Here is a 14,256-nt window from a genome sequence, read left to right as displayed (position 1 = left end):
AGTTATGTATATATTTTCAGATTCTTTTCTATTATGGGTTATTACAAGATACTGAGTCATATTCCTAGGCCTGTACAGTAGGTCCTTGTTGCTAACCCATTTTATATATAGCAGGTTGTATCCGTTAATCCCAAACTCCTAATCTATCCCCCCCCACCCTTCCCTTAAGGAAGATTTTTAAGGCAGAGGGTATAAATGTAAAGCAAGAGCCAAACCTTATGACTGAAACTTACGTAATATTTTAAAATGCATTGAGATTGAGAGAGAAAAACATACTCTTTTTTAGAATCTGTATCAAGTATCAGACATGTAAGCCAGATTTATGTTTAAACTTTGAAGACACCATCCTGAAAGCAAGTTTGAAGTCTTTGAAAAAATTAGTCTTTAAATTAGTTATCTTCCAGATCTATTAAAAAAAATAATAAGATGAAGGCTTTATTCAGAAATTCTGTTTCAGTCAAATTAAGAGATTATCTTCTTGTCAGGTAATTTAATATGTTGTCTATAATTTCATACTTTTATCTTCATTAATTTTTCTCCTCAAATTCTTCCTGAAAATATTCTTTAAAACTTTCCTGACAGTCTTTTTAAGTGAGAACCATTTTATGTTTTTATCTACTCTGCCCAAACTATCTGATACTCTTGTTATGAACCAAGCAATATATAGGAAAAGAAAAGAACACATATTTATATGCTCCCTCAAGTCAATGCCTTTGAGAATGTAAAAAGGAAGTAAACAGTCAAACCACAGAGAAAAAGTAATTTTCTTTCTTTTTTTTTTGCTTAATTAAATTTTAAGCAAAATTGATAAAAATCATTTACCAGTGATTCGGAATATTCCTTCTAAATTGACTAAATTTTAATGTGAGCTTCCCCTAAACTGTAGAAACATTTCTTTTTGTTAATGCCAAACCTCCAGAAATTCTGCTAGCTTTATCTAACCTCTTGAAGACAGAGTGGCAAAAATCTACTCAAGTGAGAAATTCATGGATGGTTGTTTATGACCTATTATTAATTCAGTATGGAAACCCACAGATTTTGGCTAAGATACTGAGTCCCTTAAATAAACTGTGGAATCTGGAGAGAGTTTAAAACAGTAACAGTTTAGTAGTTCAGAATAATATTAATTTTAAAAACCAGTGTGATTTTTTTTTTCAGCAAAAGTACAAGCATCAGAAACCACACCCTGAAGATAAATGTATTTGGGGATATACACATATGCTTTCCAGGTGGTACTGTGGTAAAGAATCTGCCTGCCAGTGCAGGAGACACAAGAGACACCAGTCTAGTCCCTGGGTGGGATGATCTTCTGGAGAAGGAAATGGCAGCCCACTCCAGTATTCCTACCTGGAAAATTCCGTGGACAGAGGAGCCTGACAGGCTACAGTCCATGGGGTCACAAAGAGTCAGACACGACTGAGCTCATACGTATGCATATATTCCATTTAAGTATGTTTCTTTTTAAAACCCCTCTTTGGATACAGTGGATGTAGAATGCTACTTTTAGAATGGAAAATGCATTTACTGCTCCGTCTCTGCTCAGATTTCTTTCCCATGTTTTCTTGATTCAGGCCCATGTTAAGTTAGCAGGAAAAAGTTACTTGTAGCACCTGCTGAAATTCTTACTTTACACAAAGTAGATGTTAGTAAGCTGGGGAAGAAGATTCATGTATTTCCTGCTAATTCCATAGAGAACATGTATCTTTATTAATGTTAATGGTGGAGGCCTCTCATTATGTTATAGAATAATCTGCTTTAGCAAAGGTTTTTCTCCTCAAGAACTTCATAACATTTAAAGGTTAATACGTTAGGTAAAGAATAATATCTTAAGATAAGCGTTTTTATTACAGGACATGATGGGATGGTTTTTATTAAATTACGTGATGATTTGAATGGGGAGGAAGCAGTGCACCGCTTCTTTGCCCTCAACTTTAATGCCTTTAATCAAATAACGACCTTCTGGAAAATAGTTAGTTTTCAGCGTTTGGAAAGATCAATACCACTTTGCTACCAAAAAATGGCCCAGACGATGAGATTTGATGTATTTAAAGTATCGTTTCACCCTTTTAACCTAGTGAATAATTGCGAACGCTTTCAGTGTTGCTTTGCTGCTCTTTTGTTTCTCACTGTTCAAAGTGTTATGATTGTTCTCAAAAAAAAAAAGTTAGACGTTGGTGTGTGAAGGAAGGATGCAGGCTTCACACCTACAAGTGGGAGTGTACCCCCATCAGACCTGTGTTTCTCTGTGTTAGGGGCGGAAGAAGTAGTATGTTTCAACACTGTATTTGAGGAGGTGCGTATAAAACCTAAAAAGTGTAAAAATGTCCCTTCTCGAACATTCAGGGAGTCGTTTAAAACGTCATTAGTCACCTTGCATCTTTTGTGATACCTTTAAGCCTTTATAGGGTAAAAGATTCAGTAGCTCTGACAATTAGAACTCACCCCCCACCCCTTACAGAACATTGATATGAAATTACCCTCCAGCGCAGACAGCTTTGTAAATAAAAAAAAAAAAATTGCCCTCTATTAGCATGTTTGTGGGCAGATTAAAAACTGTCTTCATTAGCATAAGTAACACTTACAGATTCTTTTAAAAGTAGAAAATTATTTGCTGAATGATAAATTGCTAGCTCTGTAGTTAGTTGCTGTTGAAAATGTACTCATTCAAAATGCCTGGTGTAGTTTAGTCTACAATACTGAAATTTTTTTGTGTGAGAAGTACTATTTAATGGATTATGTACTTAATCCTGTTCCTACTACTTGCTAAAATGTAATTCATGCTTTCCACTAAAATGTTTGTATCAAATACCTCCCTATTTAGATTGATTTCTTTTAATATCATATATTATTATACTATACACCCCAGAGATTGGAACAAAATACTTCTGCAAATAACACATAAAAGATGAGGGTGAGGGGTAGGGAATAAATACAGACTATAAAATGTTTTCCTTTTTAGAACACAAATTACCATTCTGTTTTTTTTTTTTTTTAATGTATTTTTCCTTCTTAGTTGCAGTGAGAATTATTTGTCATTTTCTTTCTCTTTTTATAGCTCTTAAGTTTAAAATGTATATGTACATGGCAACAGTATATACATATCCTGTATTAAGTGACTTTTTTTCCTTAGAGGACATGAAAGTCTCTTTCCCCCTGGAAAACTAGTTGTGTTCCATGCTCCTGACTATCACAGACTCGGCCTTGCCAGGGGTCTCTTTTCATGTATGTGAGGCTCCCTAGGTACAATAAATTCATTTGTGAAAGGAGGTTGCTTTCCTGAATCGGTGAAAAATCATTGCGTACTCCTTACCCATTAAAACGGTAGAAGGGAATCGACTTGAATTAACTGTTCTAAAAAGAGTGGAATGGAAATCAGAGATTGAGTTTGGGTGGAAATTAGCAGCTGAGAGATGAAGGTGCCAGGATTTTTATTTCAGTGTGGTACAACAAGATTCTGTCGGTAAAGCACATCATTAGAATATTGAGTTCAGAACTGCTAATTTTTCCTTTAAAATGAGCATACAGTCATGTGTTTCATGGACCATGATAAATTGCCATTGTGTTGTCATTGAATTTGTTTTGCTTTTTTTCAGTAGTGGGTTGGCAGTCGTTCCGCATTTTCTCTTTTCCTTTTTTTTTTTTTTTTGCCCCCCTTACCCTCCCCAAATCTTCCATGTCTTTCATAGATTCCCTAAACCAAAACCAGTCCAAAGACTTCCTGATTTCATGCTGTCTGAGGTTTAGCATCTTCAGTACCATCTTCTTGCTTACGGTGGCAAGACATTTACAGATGGTTCTTGGTTCCTATAAAGTACATAACAGTATTTCCTTTGTGGCAGATGGATTTAAGACTTTTAGTTCTCAATAAATGTAGGTTTACAATACATAACTTTACAGGATTTGTGTTGTATGTAACAGGTCTGAACATATTATCTCAGAATTCATCTGCATGGCATTTGCAGCTTGTTCAGGGTCCATGCCAGTTTTTTTAAGTAAAAGGGGGAGTGCTGTGATTGATAGCAACAGCTCACGGCGTGATTTTGAATAGAAACAAAGGGTTTAGAACAGAAGGTGTCAAATTAAACTTTGTCAGTTTGAAAAGTAGGAACATCCTGAAAGTTTGCCTCATTTATTTACATGTGGCTACTGTTTATATTTTGCCCTCTTTGTATGCGGTGTCATGTTGCTTGGCAAATTTACTACATTTAAAGTTTAGGTTGTTCCTTTGCCATTTTAGTTCTCTGAGAATAGATTGGTCTCATTATTTTCAGGCTGTTAGTCTCCTGTCTTTTCTACTGTTCAGAACAGTTGTGATCTAAGTTAATTGTCACAGCAGTTCCCTACCCCTTTTACAGTATTTCAAGTCCCGGAGACCTGGCTTAAAACTTAATTATGTTCACATTTTGCAGCAAAGTGCTTGCGTTTTATTCACCGTCTCTCCTCCACCCAGTAAATCTATACATGTATCATTTTAAAAGAACCAGTGGAGTACTTAGGGAAATCATTATTTTTATTCGCCACATATTACCTATATTCTGACATGTATTGTCTTCCCAAGTTTATGTGCTCAAACAGTATCGTTTATGGAAAAGTGACCTCGGAACAGGTACTGGGGAATTAGAAAGCGTTGGTGCTTCTCGTCACTTCCTGCAAAACGTAGACCAGATTACTGTCATCATCTCGATCGATAGGATTGAGGGAGTCAGAGTATTCCGAGGTATTTAAGTGGAATCGTAGTAAATTAATCTTCTTTTTGCCGTGTAAATTGGGAGTGAGCCAGCTGATTTCTCTGCTAACAGAGAACTAGCCTGTCAGGATATCTGTTTTGCCTTACTTGCTGAGAGCGACTCACATCAAGAGAAGCGCACACCGCCCCTCCCCCTATCTTTGTTTTTTTGGAATACCCTTGTCGAACTAACAGTTCCCAGCTGCACCGTTAAATATTTTTCTAAGAAGCATCTGATTTCAGTCTCTTAAAATCATCGTGTCTCTTGAAAGGCTAGCGGAGACATGCTTCAGATTTATAATTCATCACATTATTTTTAGATAAGGAATTGGAAGTATTATTTAAGGGCAGAGGTTAATAGCAAACTACTGGAAATGTTATGTTAGTCATGGGCAATTAATAAAAATAAGAATCTGTCTCATAAGTATAGAGACACAGAAGTGACAATATGAGCAAAATATTTGCTGAATGAGTCAAGGCTCTTTTTCTGAAATATTTGTGAAACCAGTATGAGTGTGATTGTTTGGGAATTAGCTATCATTATTAGCCATTTTAAAAGAACTAATGATTTTCTTCTCCAAAGAACATCTGTGATCCACATGTTTTTTTTTCCCCCCACATATATCCAAGTGCTAACTGATCTCTGCATTACTTTAAAAAGTTTCTAAAAGGATTCAAAAAATCATTGGAGTGCTTCAGCTTTCTTCAAGAAGATTTTCTTACATTAATGGTTCTTAATTTAACTTTTAGCAGGTTTTGGTTACAAGCTTTTATTTCAAAAAAGAAAAAACAAAAAACAAAAAAAGACTTAGACGCTCAATGTAAACCTATTACAAGAGTATAATCCTAGCTAAGTAAAGAAAAAGAGAATATGTTCTTGATGAACCTTCTAGCATCTCTTAAGGTAAATAAAATTGTAGTGGTTTTCTCTGTTTAGGCACTGGGGCCTGTCAGTTGCCACAGCTAAAGAAGAGACGAGGAGAGGGCAGGGGTGTAATCTTACCCAAAGTTAATAGTCAGGCCTTCAGGCAGATGGATCTAAAACCTGTCTTGCATCAAAATGTAGAAGCGAAGAATAAAGCGATAACTTTGATGTAGAAAAGTATAAAATATTTTCATGGCTCAATCCAGATAGCAAATATTTGTCAGTAGGAGCTAAACAAACGTCTCCAGGGCACCCTATGCAAGTGGGTCTCAAATATTTCAATTACTCAAATTGTAGTTAATGTTGCGTTCATAGGTAAGAACGAAATGTGACCTATGTTCTGATTCTGGAAAGCAGCAGAGAACTGCCATGGTTAGAAGAGAAGCATGTTCAGTGACACCGTCATCATGGTTATTTTTTATTGAGCTAATGTTCTTTCTGGTAAACCTTCAGTTTACTGCCTGTTCTGTTAACGTGGAATTATGCGCTCGGTGGCATCAACTGAGCACGCAGTTGCATGCGTTTCCCTAGGTACATACATGTTTAAATGATGTGTGGCATGGAGAAGCAAAGGCCTCTTAGCTGCAGTTAGGGTTAGCAGATCTCATGGGGTTTAGCAGCTGTCACCCTTGGCTGGGTGGTGGTGGGTCTTGGGAAGCTCGTGTATCAGTCCCCATCTATTCTTTTAAAACCTCTCAGGCCACTTTGGGGAAAATAGACCTTGCTTATTCTCACTGTGTATTATAGTGAGAGGAGAATTTCTCCAGTGGTTCACGTTGGAAAAGAAAGTCATGCCATGCTCTGATCTCATCCTAACTCATGTAAAAAGGCCCCTTGGCCAATTCTAAAAATCAAATACTAACCTGTCTTCTTGGCATTCCCATCCAGCTAGTTTCCAAGGAACCCCGTTGTTTTAGGTCAGTTTCCCTAAAGCAGAGGCTAAGGTAAGGAATCCGAGGCCCCTGATCTGGTGAGGGACCCGGCAGGAGTTCGGGACGATAGGAAAGCGGAGGCAAGTCCAGGAAGAACCTCAGGAAAAGCCTGTATTGACGCGCGGCCCCGCGGCGCGGCGGGCAGGCCGGGGAGGGGCACCTCTGGAGAGCCGAGGGTAGAGGGCGTGGTCCGGTGGGCAGGAGGGCGGGAGGAAGCAGAGCAGCAGCCGGGCGTCCCCCGGGGAGCTGGCGTGCAGACATTTCTCTAGAGCGCGGTTATGAGCTGACAGCCTGGAGCGGCTGTGGGCGGCACCCCCTCCCCGGGCGGGACCCCTTCCCTCCGCCTCCCGGCCCTGCTGCTCAGTGAAGAAGGACTGAGATGATGGTTAGAGAACAGGAGACTGTCCACTCTTGTTGGAAAACTCGCTTTTTTCTTTTAATTTTTATTGGAGCATAGTTGCTTTACGATGTTGTGTTAGTTTCTACTGCATAGCACAGTGAATCAGCTCTATGCATACATGTACACCCTCCCCCCGCCTTTTTTTTGGATTTCCTTCCCATTTAGGTCTTTCTAATATGCTGTCTAGGTTGGTCATAACTTTCCTTCCAAGGAGTAAACGTCTTCTAATTTCATGGCTGCCATCACCATCTGCAGTGATTTGGAGCCCAAAAAAATAAAGTCAGCCACTGTTTCCACTGTTTCCCCATCTATTTGCCATGAAGTGATGAGACCGGATACCTAGACAGCATATTAAAAAGCAGAGACATTACTTTGTCAAAAAAGGTCCATCTAGTTAAGGCTATGGTTTTTCCAGTGATCATGTATGGATGTGAGAGTTGGACTATAAAGATCTAGCTGAGTGCAAAAGAATTGATGCTTTTGAACTGTGGTGTTGGAGAAGACTCTTGAGAGTCCCTTGGACTGCAAGGAGATCCAACCAGTCCATCCTAAAGGAGATCAGTCCTGGGTGTTCATTGAAGGACTGATGTTGAAGCTGAAACGCCAATACTTTGGCCACCTGATGCGAAGAGCTCACTCACTGGAAAAGACCCTGATGCTGGGAAAGCTTGAGGGCAGGAGGAGAAGGGGATGCCAGAGGATGAGATGGTTGGATGGCATCACCGACTCGATAGACGTGACTTTGAGTAAACTCCGGGAGTAGGTGATGGACAGGGAGGGCTGGCGTGCTGCGGTCTATGTGGTCACAAAGAGTTGGATAGGACTGAGCGACTGAACTTACTCCCATTTAGGTCACCACAGAGCATCAAGTAGGGTCTCTGGTGCTCTACAGTAGGTCTGCATTAGTCAGTCTGTTTTATATATAGTATTACTTATGTGTACATAGGCCCCACTACCCCACGTCCGCCCATTCAGTTCAGGATTGAGCATGTCGGGGTCAGAAAGTGGGCCTTGGAGGGCAGCAGAGAGGCCCAGGTCTCGGGGCTCAGTGGACATCGTCCCCCTCAGCCCAGGGATCCTCTCACAGTGCTTCCCCGATGGACCATGTGTGTCCATAGCAGCAGGCAGGGCTCTGAGGTCTCTTTCTGGAAAGTTCTGTACTGGAGAATTCTTCTAATGCTCATTCTAACATAAAGCCTTACCTTGGACAACATTCATGCTCACACAACTGCACACATCCTTTCTCTCCCTTTTCTATACAAACACACATACATACATACATTGACACACACACAGATATTCACAGAGCTGCCTTTTTAATGCAAACATCATAAACTTAGGGAATCCTTTTAGGAAAATTATTCCTAAAAGCTGTCCCAGCCCTTCGTAAATACTATCCTCAGAACCTCAGATGGCCACTCATCGGACGAGAAGCACACAGCCTTCCTTTCTCCTTGGGCACATTCTGCAGAGTCCAAGGTAAACGGGTCTTGCCTTTGGAGAATGGAAATAGAGCCCTCCTTTAAGATGCAAATATGAATTGTGTATTAAAAAACAGATTCTGCCCCCTCTTCGACAACCACACCTATTGTCTTTTAACAGGTTACAAAATTTTTTTTAAAGCAGACTGGAGTGTTCTGAGCTGGGAAAAAGTTAACTGCACAGGGTCCTTCCTTATTACTTCCTAATGGGAACGGTCAGCTCCCCACCCCGCCCCCTCTTGGACCTGAACTGACCTGCTAACGCCCTTGTCTCTAAGGGGTGGCTGTGCGAGCTGTTACGCTGGAAAGAAGACCCTTCTCCAGAAAACAGGACCCTGTGGGAGAACCTCTCCATGATCCGAAGGTTCCTCAGCCTCCCACAGCCGGAACGCGACGCCATCTACGAACAGGAGAGCAACGCGGTGCATCACCATGGCGACCGGCCGCCGCACATCATCCACGTGCCCGCCGAGCAGATTCAGGTTCGTGTACTGCGGCCGCTGCAGTAGAGCTCGGGGTAAACAGACGCTTAAACTTAGCAGGGAAGGGGGCATTTCTCTTCTTGCCGCCAGTCTGAACATAGGCTTCTGAGCAAGAGATAACAATACCCTGCCATCTCGGCCGGGGGGCAAAAAGAGGACCTGGGTTTTCCAACACGTGTGCTGTGTTCCTCTCCGCCCCCCAGCCTCCAAGGCGGCAGGAACCCCCTTCCACACTTCTGTGGCAAGCCAGTCTTCGTTAGAACTACGTGAGAGCTTAAGAATCTGTTTTGTTATATTGAAAGTGAAAGTCGCTCAGTCGTGTCCAACTCTGCGACCCCATAGACTATACAGTCCATGGAATTCTCCAGGCTGGAATACTGGAGTGGGTAGCCTTTCCCTTCTCCAGGGGATCTTCCCAACCCAGGGATCAAACCCAGGTCTCCTGCATTGCAGGTGGATTCTTTACCACCTGAGCTACAAGGAAGCCCAAGAATACTGGAGTGGGTAGCCCATCCCTTCTCCAGAGGATCTTCCCAACCCAGGAATAGAACCCAGGTCTTCCGCATTGCCGCAAAATTTGAATTTTTAGACACGCCACCTATTTTTTAATGAACACCGATCCTGTCCCCGAGGAAGGGCATGAGTGCTGTTTCTGCAGAGGAAGTTTGTAGGATCGCAATTGTATGCCTTGGATTCTGTCCCAGAGAGAGGAGTGGAGGGAAACCAAATTGGCATCTGGCTTCCAACTCCCCAGCCCTGCCTTCACTCTAGCTCTGTCCCCGCCGGCTCAGGGAGCACAGGTTAGGGGTGAGTCACGTCTGTCTGTTTTTCCCTTAGAGCCCCTCTCCCACCGCCTTTGGGCAAGCAGAGTCTAGAGGCGTTCGGCCCCGTGGCTGGTACTGCTCCACAGGTGAGCAGGCACAAGTTAGCCAGTCAGAGGGGGCACACAGAAGGTTGGTGCCAAGACCTGCTCCCTGGTCAGGATGCTCAGCCTTGGAAAGGCCATGCTAACAGTGGTGTTGGCCAAATACACTGCTTCCGCAGGGTCAGCCTCAGACTCACCTAAATTACTCCCTTCCAAGACCTGGGGCCTGTCTATTCATCCACTGAGTGGATCCACTAAATTCACCCCCAGTTCATTTAGATGGGGAAGGTCTGGGCCTAGCTGGTTGTTGACCTCGATTGCTTAGGAAGCGTGTTGAAGCTGAACTTGAGCTGTACTAATTATTTCTGTTACATCCAAAGGGATGCTTTTCGTTTTCCCCTTTAAGGGAAAATGCTATTGCTTTTCCAAGTCTTAAAATTCTACACTCTCTTTGTTGAATCACCTGCATATTATTTCTTGGTACTGCTGGGCGGGGGTGTGGGGCGGGGACGGGGTGGGAGGGGGGTGGTGATACTCACACACACAACAAAAATAGGGTTATCCATCCCCTAAGAAAAAGAATCCTTGAGTATATATTAAAGATAAATTGAGAAAGAGAATCCCTTAGGATATCAAGCACTAAAATAATCATGAAAGCCTGAAAAATGTACTGTTTAGCAAAAACAAAAAAAGATAAGTAAAAAAAAATAGTACTTGTTTGAAAATGTAAATTGTTTTTAATAAAATTGCTTCTTAGGGGGATTAAGGAAATGCTTAGGGCACAGTGTAAACGTTCTGATATTTTAGGCTTCCTTAGGGTGATTTCCTTTGTTGATAAGAATCCTGGAGCTGGAGTGTGTATGTGTGTGTGTGTATGTATGTGTGTGTGTGCGTGTGTCACATTTGTTATGTATAATTGTGTATGGAAAATTACAGCACAGATACTTATTATGAAAAAGTGTCTATATACACTAAATTTAAATCCTGATTACATCTGAGCTTAGTATAGACAGAACAATTTGCTAGCTGTTGTGGGGTGAATGAAACCTTTATTTTTCGGTAAAGAAAAAATCTTGCCGTGTCAGCCCAGTGCAATTCGGTAAGAAATGTGTGTCTGTTAGGCTGAAACTGTCTGGTAGGAAATTCACAAACGTGAGAATCTCAGAAATTCTTTGGATTCACGAGTTAATGGCTTCCCTCAGAGCTCAGCTGGTAAAGAATCCGCCTACAATGCAGGAGACCTGGGTTCGATCCCTTCGTAGGGACAATCCCCTGGAGAAGGGAAAGGCTGCCCACCCCAGTATTCTGGCCTGGAGAAATCCACGGACTGTATAGTCCATGGGGTCGCAAAGAGCTGGACATGACTGAGCGACTTTCACTTTGCTGCAGAAGAGCACTGGCTTCCCCATTTTATTTGGAACATAAGACCTTGGAAGCCAGGGCCACGTTTTAGCCATCTGCTGCAATGGGACGAAACACATTTCCTTCCCAGTGTCCATAGCTCACCTTCCTAAACTGCCTTTGGCGCACTTAACTTCTCCGTCTTCATTTTAAATCTTTATTAATTACCGACATCACAATGTGCTGTCGTCGCCTCGGAGGCATATCCTCCTGGTGAACGTGGCTCACACTTGCAGAGTGCTGAGTTTCAGCCGTGTAAGTGAGCCAGCCTGACCTCTGACGAGGAAGCCCTGGAGCCACCCAGGCCCTCCCCGGTCCTCCCTTCCTAGCGATCGTTCTGACCTTCTTCCCGATGCTGTGGGCCGTTCAGCTGGCCAGCGTTTCTGTGCAGCATCCGTTCCCCACATTCCGAGCCCGGTAGGTCATGTGCTCGCTCCTTCCCGGCCCTTGTGCGCCGCATGTGAGGCCGCATGCGCAGTACCCAGGTGTTGGGCACTGACCACGCACGCGAGGGCCCAGGCACGTGCGGGGCTGGGCATGCGCAGCGGCCAGGCGCACGTGGGGCCGGGCACTTGCGGCACCGCTGACCTTGTGCCGCTGTCTCCCTGCAGCCGCCGCAGGCACCCCCGCAGCCGCAGCCCGCGCCGCCCCCCGCGCCGGCACAGGCGCCGCCGCCCCCGGCCGGGCCCCGGCTCCCCGCGCGGCAGCCGCCCGCAGCGGCGCCGGCTGAGGCGGAGGATGAGAGCCGGCCGAAGGCGCGGCCGCGGACCAAGATCTCGGTGGAGGCGCTGGGCATCCTGCAGAGCTTCATGCAAGACGTGGGGCTGCACCCGGACGAGGAGGCCATCCAGACGCTGTCGGCGCAGCTGGACCTGCCGCAACACACCGTCATCAAGTTCTTCCAGAACCAGCGCTACCACCTCAAGCACCACGGCCGGCTGAAGGACCACGCGGGCCTGGAGGTGGACGTGGCCGACTACAAGGACGACGAGCTGCTGCAGGACCCGGACGAGGGTGCTCCTGGCGCGGGCGCTAGCCCGCTCTTCGCGGTGAAGCTCGAGGATGAGCCGGCGGCCGACGGCAGCACGGACGCGAGCGCCGACGCCAGGGACTGAGCTGCGGGCCCCCATCAGCGCTCCCCGGGGGGGGGGTCCGCCCCGGGCTCGCCCTGCGAGCCTCGCGCTCCGCCATTCGGCCGGGGAATCGTCAGAAACTTGCACAAACGGGAACGTCGAGAAAGGCTGATACTGACTGCACTAAACGTTTTCCTCTCTCTTTTACGAACTGCTTGGCAGCCCCAGGTGAAGCATCGGATTGTTTGGTATTAAAAATGGAAAATTTGTGTTCACGGAACACACCCAGGTGTGTGTACCCGTAAGCATGATAACCAGTGGGTTTTTTTTTTATTTTATTTTATTATTATTCTGGAGCCTCAAAACAAGCATTATAACTTCTGTGATTATCATTTCCTTCCTTTATTTCTGTAACACTTCACACTTATCTTTGGAAACTCGCCCCTTGTTTTAAAAAAGAAAAAGAGTTTGTTACTCTATTGTATGTTGCAAAAGAACTGTAGACTGTGGAATGCAGTTTAAAGATGACATATGCCAACAAATGCCTTGTATTATATGGCACTGCCGTAATTCAAATTTGTTTTTATTTTGGAAATAAAAGTTCACTGTAATTTTTTTCATTCTCATTGTTACAAGATTTTTTAAAAAATGAAAAGAAAATGTGAAACACAATTTAGTCCTCATTATTTATTTGTAGATCCTGCAGCATCATGTTGTAATTAATTTTTGGAAGTTTCCGTTAAATGTAATATTGCTTCTCTTGTTACCATACTGGTTCTTTTCTATTTATAAATGTATTTTGATGGGCAGTAAAACAAAGTGTCTTAAAAGTTTTAAATAGATAAAATGTGCTTTACACAGTTGCCTATAAAAAGTGCTCTATGTTATCCAAGCAATTCATACTATAAGCTTCACTCTTATTGTTGTATGCAATTTTTACTATCATGCAAATAAGCTTAGGTTAATAAAACTAATAGATCACCTTAGAAAATTATGCAATTAATGTGAAAATAATTGATGTTTGCAACGTGTCTTCCTTTGGTTTACAATCAATTTTAAAGCTACATCTGTATAAAATTTCTGTATAAAGGTGTTATTTCTTTTTTATGAGTTTATGGCTATGAAAACACCAGCTATTTTGTTACAGCTGGCTGTTTTTATAAGTGTATCACAATTTTCTTTATGCAGAAATGTTCTGATTAGGAGTGGTTATTGACTGTAACTACACGATTAAAATTGTTTGTATGGTATGACATGGTAGGGTTTGTCTGCTTATGTGAAGTCACACACAGAGTCCAAGATGGCCCTCTCAGTAAGATGCATGTTAAAACTTTCTTGACATTTTACAGATCTGAAAAAGAGCAATTTAAAAGTCACTTGAAACACTGTAAATTTAAATCTCGAACATATGCTCATTTTTTAAGTTAAACAGTGAAGATGATAACCTGTTTTTGATTGACGTTTTACTTGATGAGGAGGATGGTCAAGACTCACCAACAAAGACATAATTTAGTCTCTAGCAGATACGCACTTAGAATAGATTGACCTGCATTTACTTCACAATACACTCGTCATGGCAACACTTTTTTAAAGCTGGTGTATATACATTTTTAAAGGCCATTAAAAGTAACATAAGTCGGGGAAATGGCCCTTCTGTACAAGAACTCCTTAGTAAGCACTGTATTTTTTCTTAAGTTGTAAATGGAATACAGGTTAATAACTGAGCTCATTTGGTTGTGTATGTCATAACTATAAGAACTCCATGAAGAAGTTAAGAATTCACCAACCTGGAATTTAAACATGCACTTCAGAATTCTTGCAACGTAGAACTCAGTAAACGCCAGGATATGAAGTGGGGTGCGCTGATGTTCATGTAAAGGACAGGGCCAGTGTTGCAGTTTTTGGTTACTTTTGTTCGCATTCACTTTATATTTTGCTGCTTTTTTAAGATTTCATACGTACCTGTTAGGG

At 42.7% G+C, this 14,256-nt stretch overlaps 1 protein-coding gene across 5 annotated transcripts in view; it reads left to right on the top strand.

Moving 5' to 3' along the window:
* Nucleotides 1-14,014, top strand: part of SATB1 (SATB homeobox 1) — a 100,117-nt gene extending 86,103 nt beyond the window's left edge. For all 5 annotated transcript variants that reach the window (XM_061425330.1, XM_061425336.1, XM_061425345.1 and 2 more), the window contains exons 10-11: nucleotides 8,743-8,946; nucleotides 11,824-14,014. In XM_061425330.1, the coding sequence (XP_061281314.1) occupies nucleotides 8,743-8,946; nucleotides 11,824-12,327 (708 nt within the window). In that variant the 3' untranslated portion in view covers nucleotides 12,328-14,014. The remainder of the gene's footprint in view (nucleotides 1-8,742; nucleotides 8,947-11,823) is intronic.
* Nucleotides 14,015-14,256: the final 242 nt, after the last annotated feature.

The sequence above is a fragment of the Bos javanicus genome, chromosome 1 (assembly GCF_032452875.1).
Source record: "Bos javanicus breed banteng chromosome 1, ARS-OSU_banteng_1.0, whole genome shotgun sequence".
NCBI lineage: Eukaryota > Metazoa > Chordata > Mammalia > Artiodactyla > Bovidae > Bos > Bos javanicus.
The sequence above is the reverse complement of the archived record's forward strand: the minus strand, read 5'-3'. Positions and strand labels throughout refer to the sequence as shown.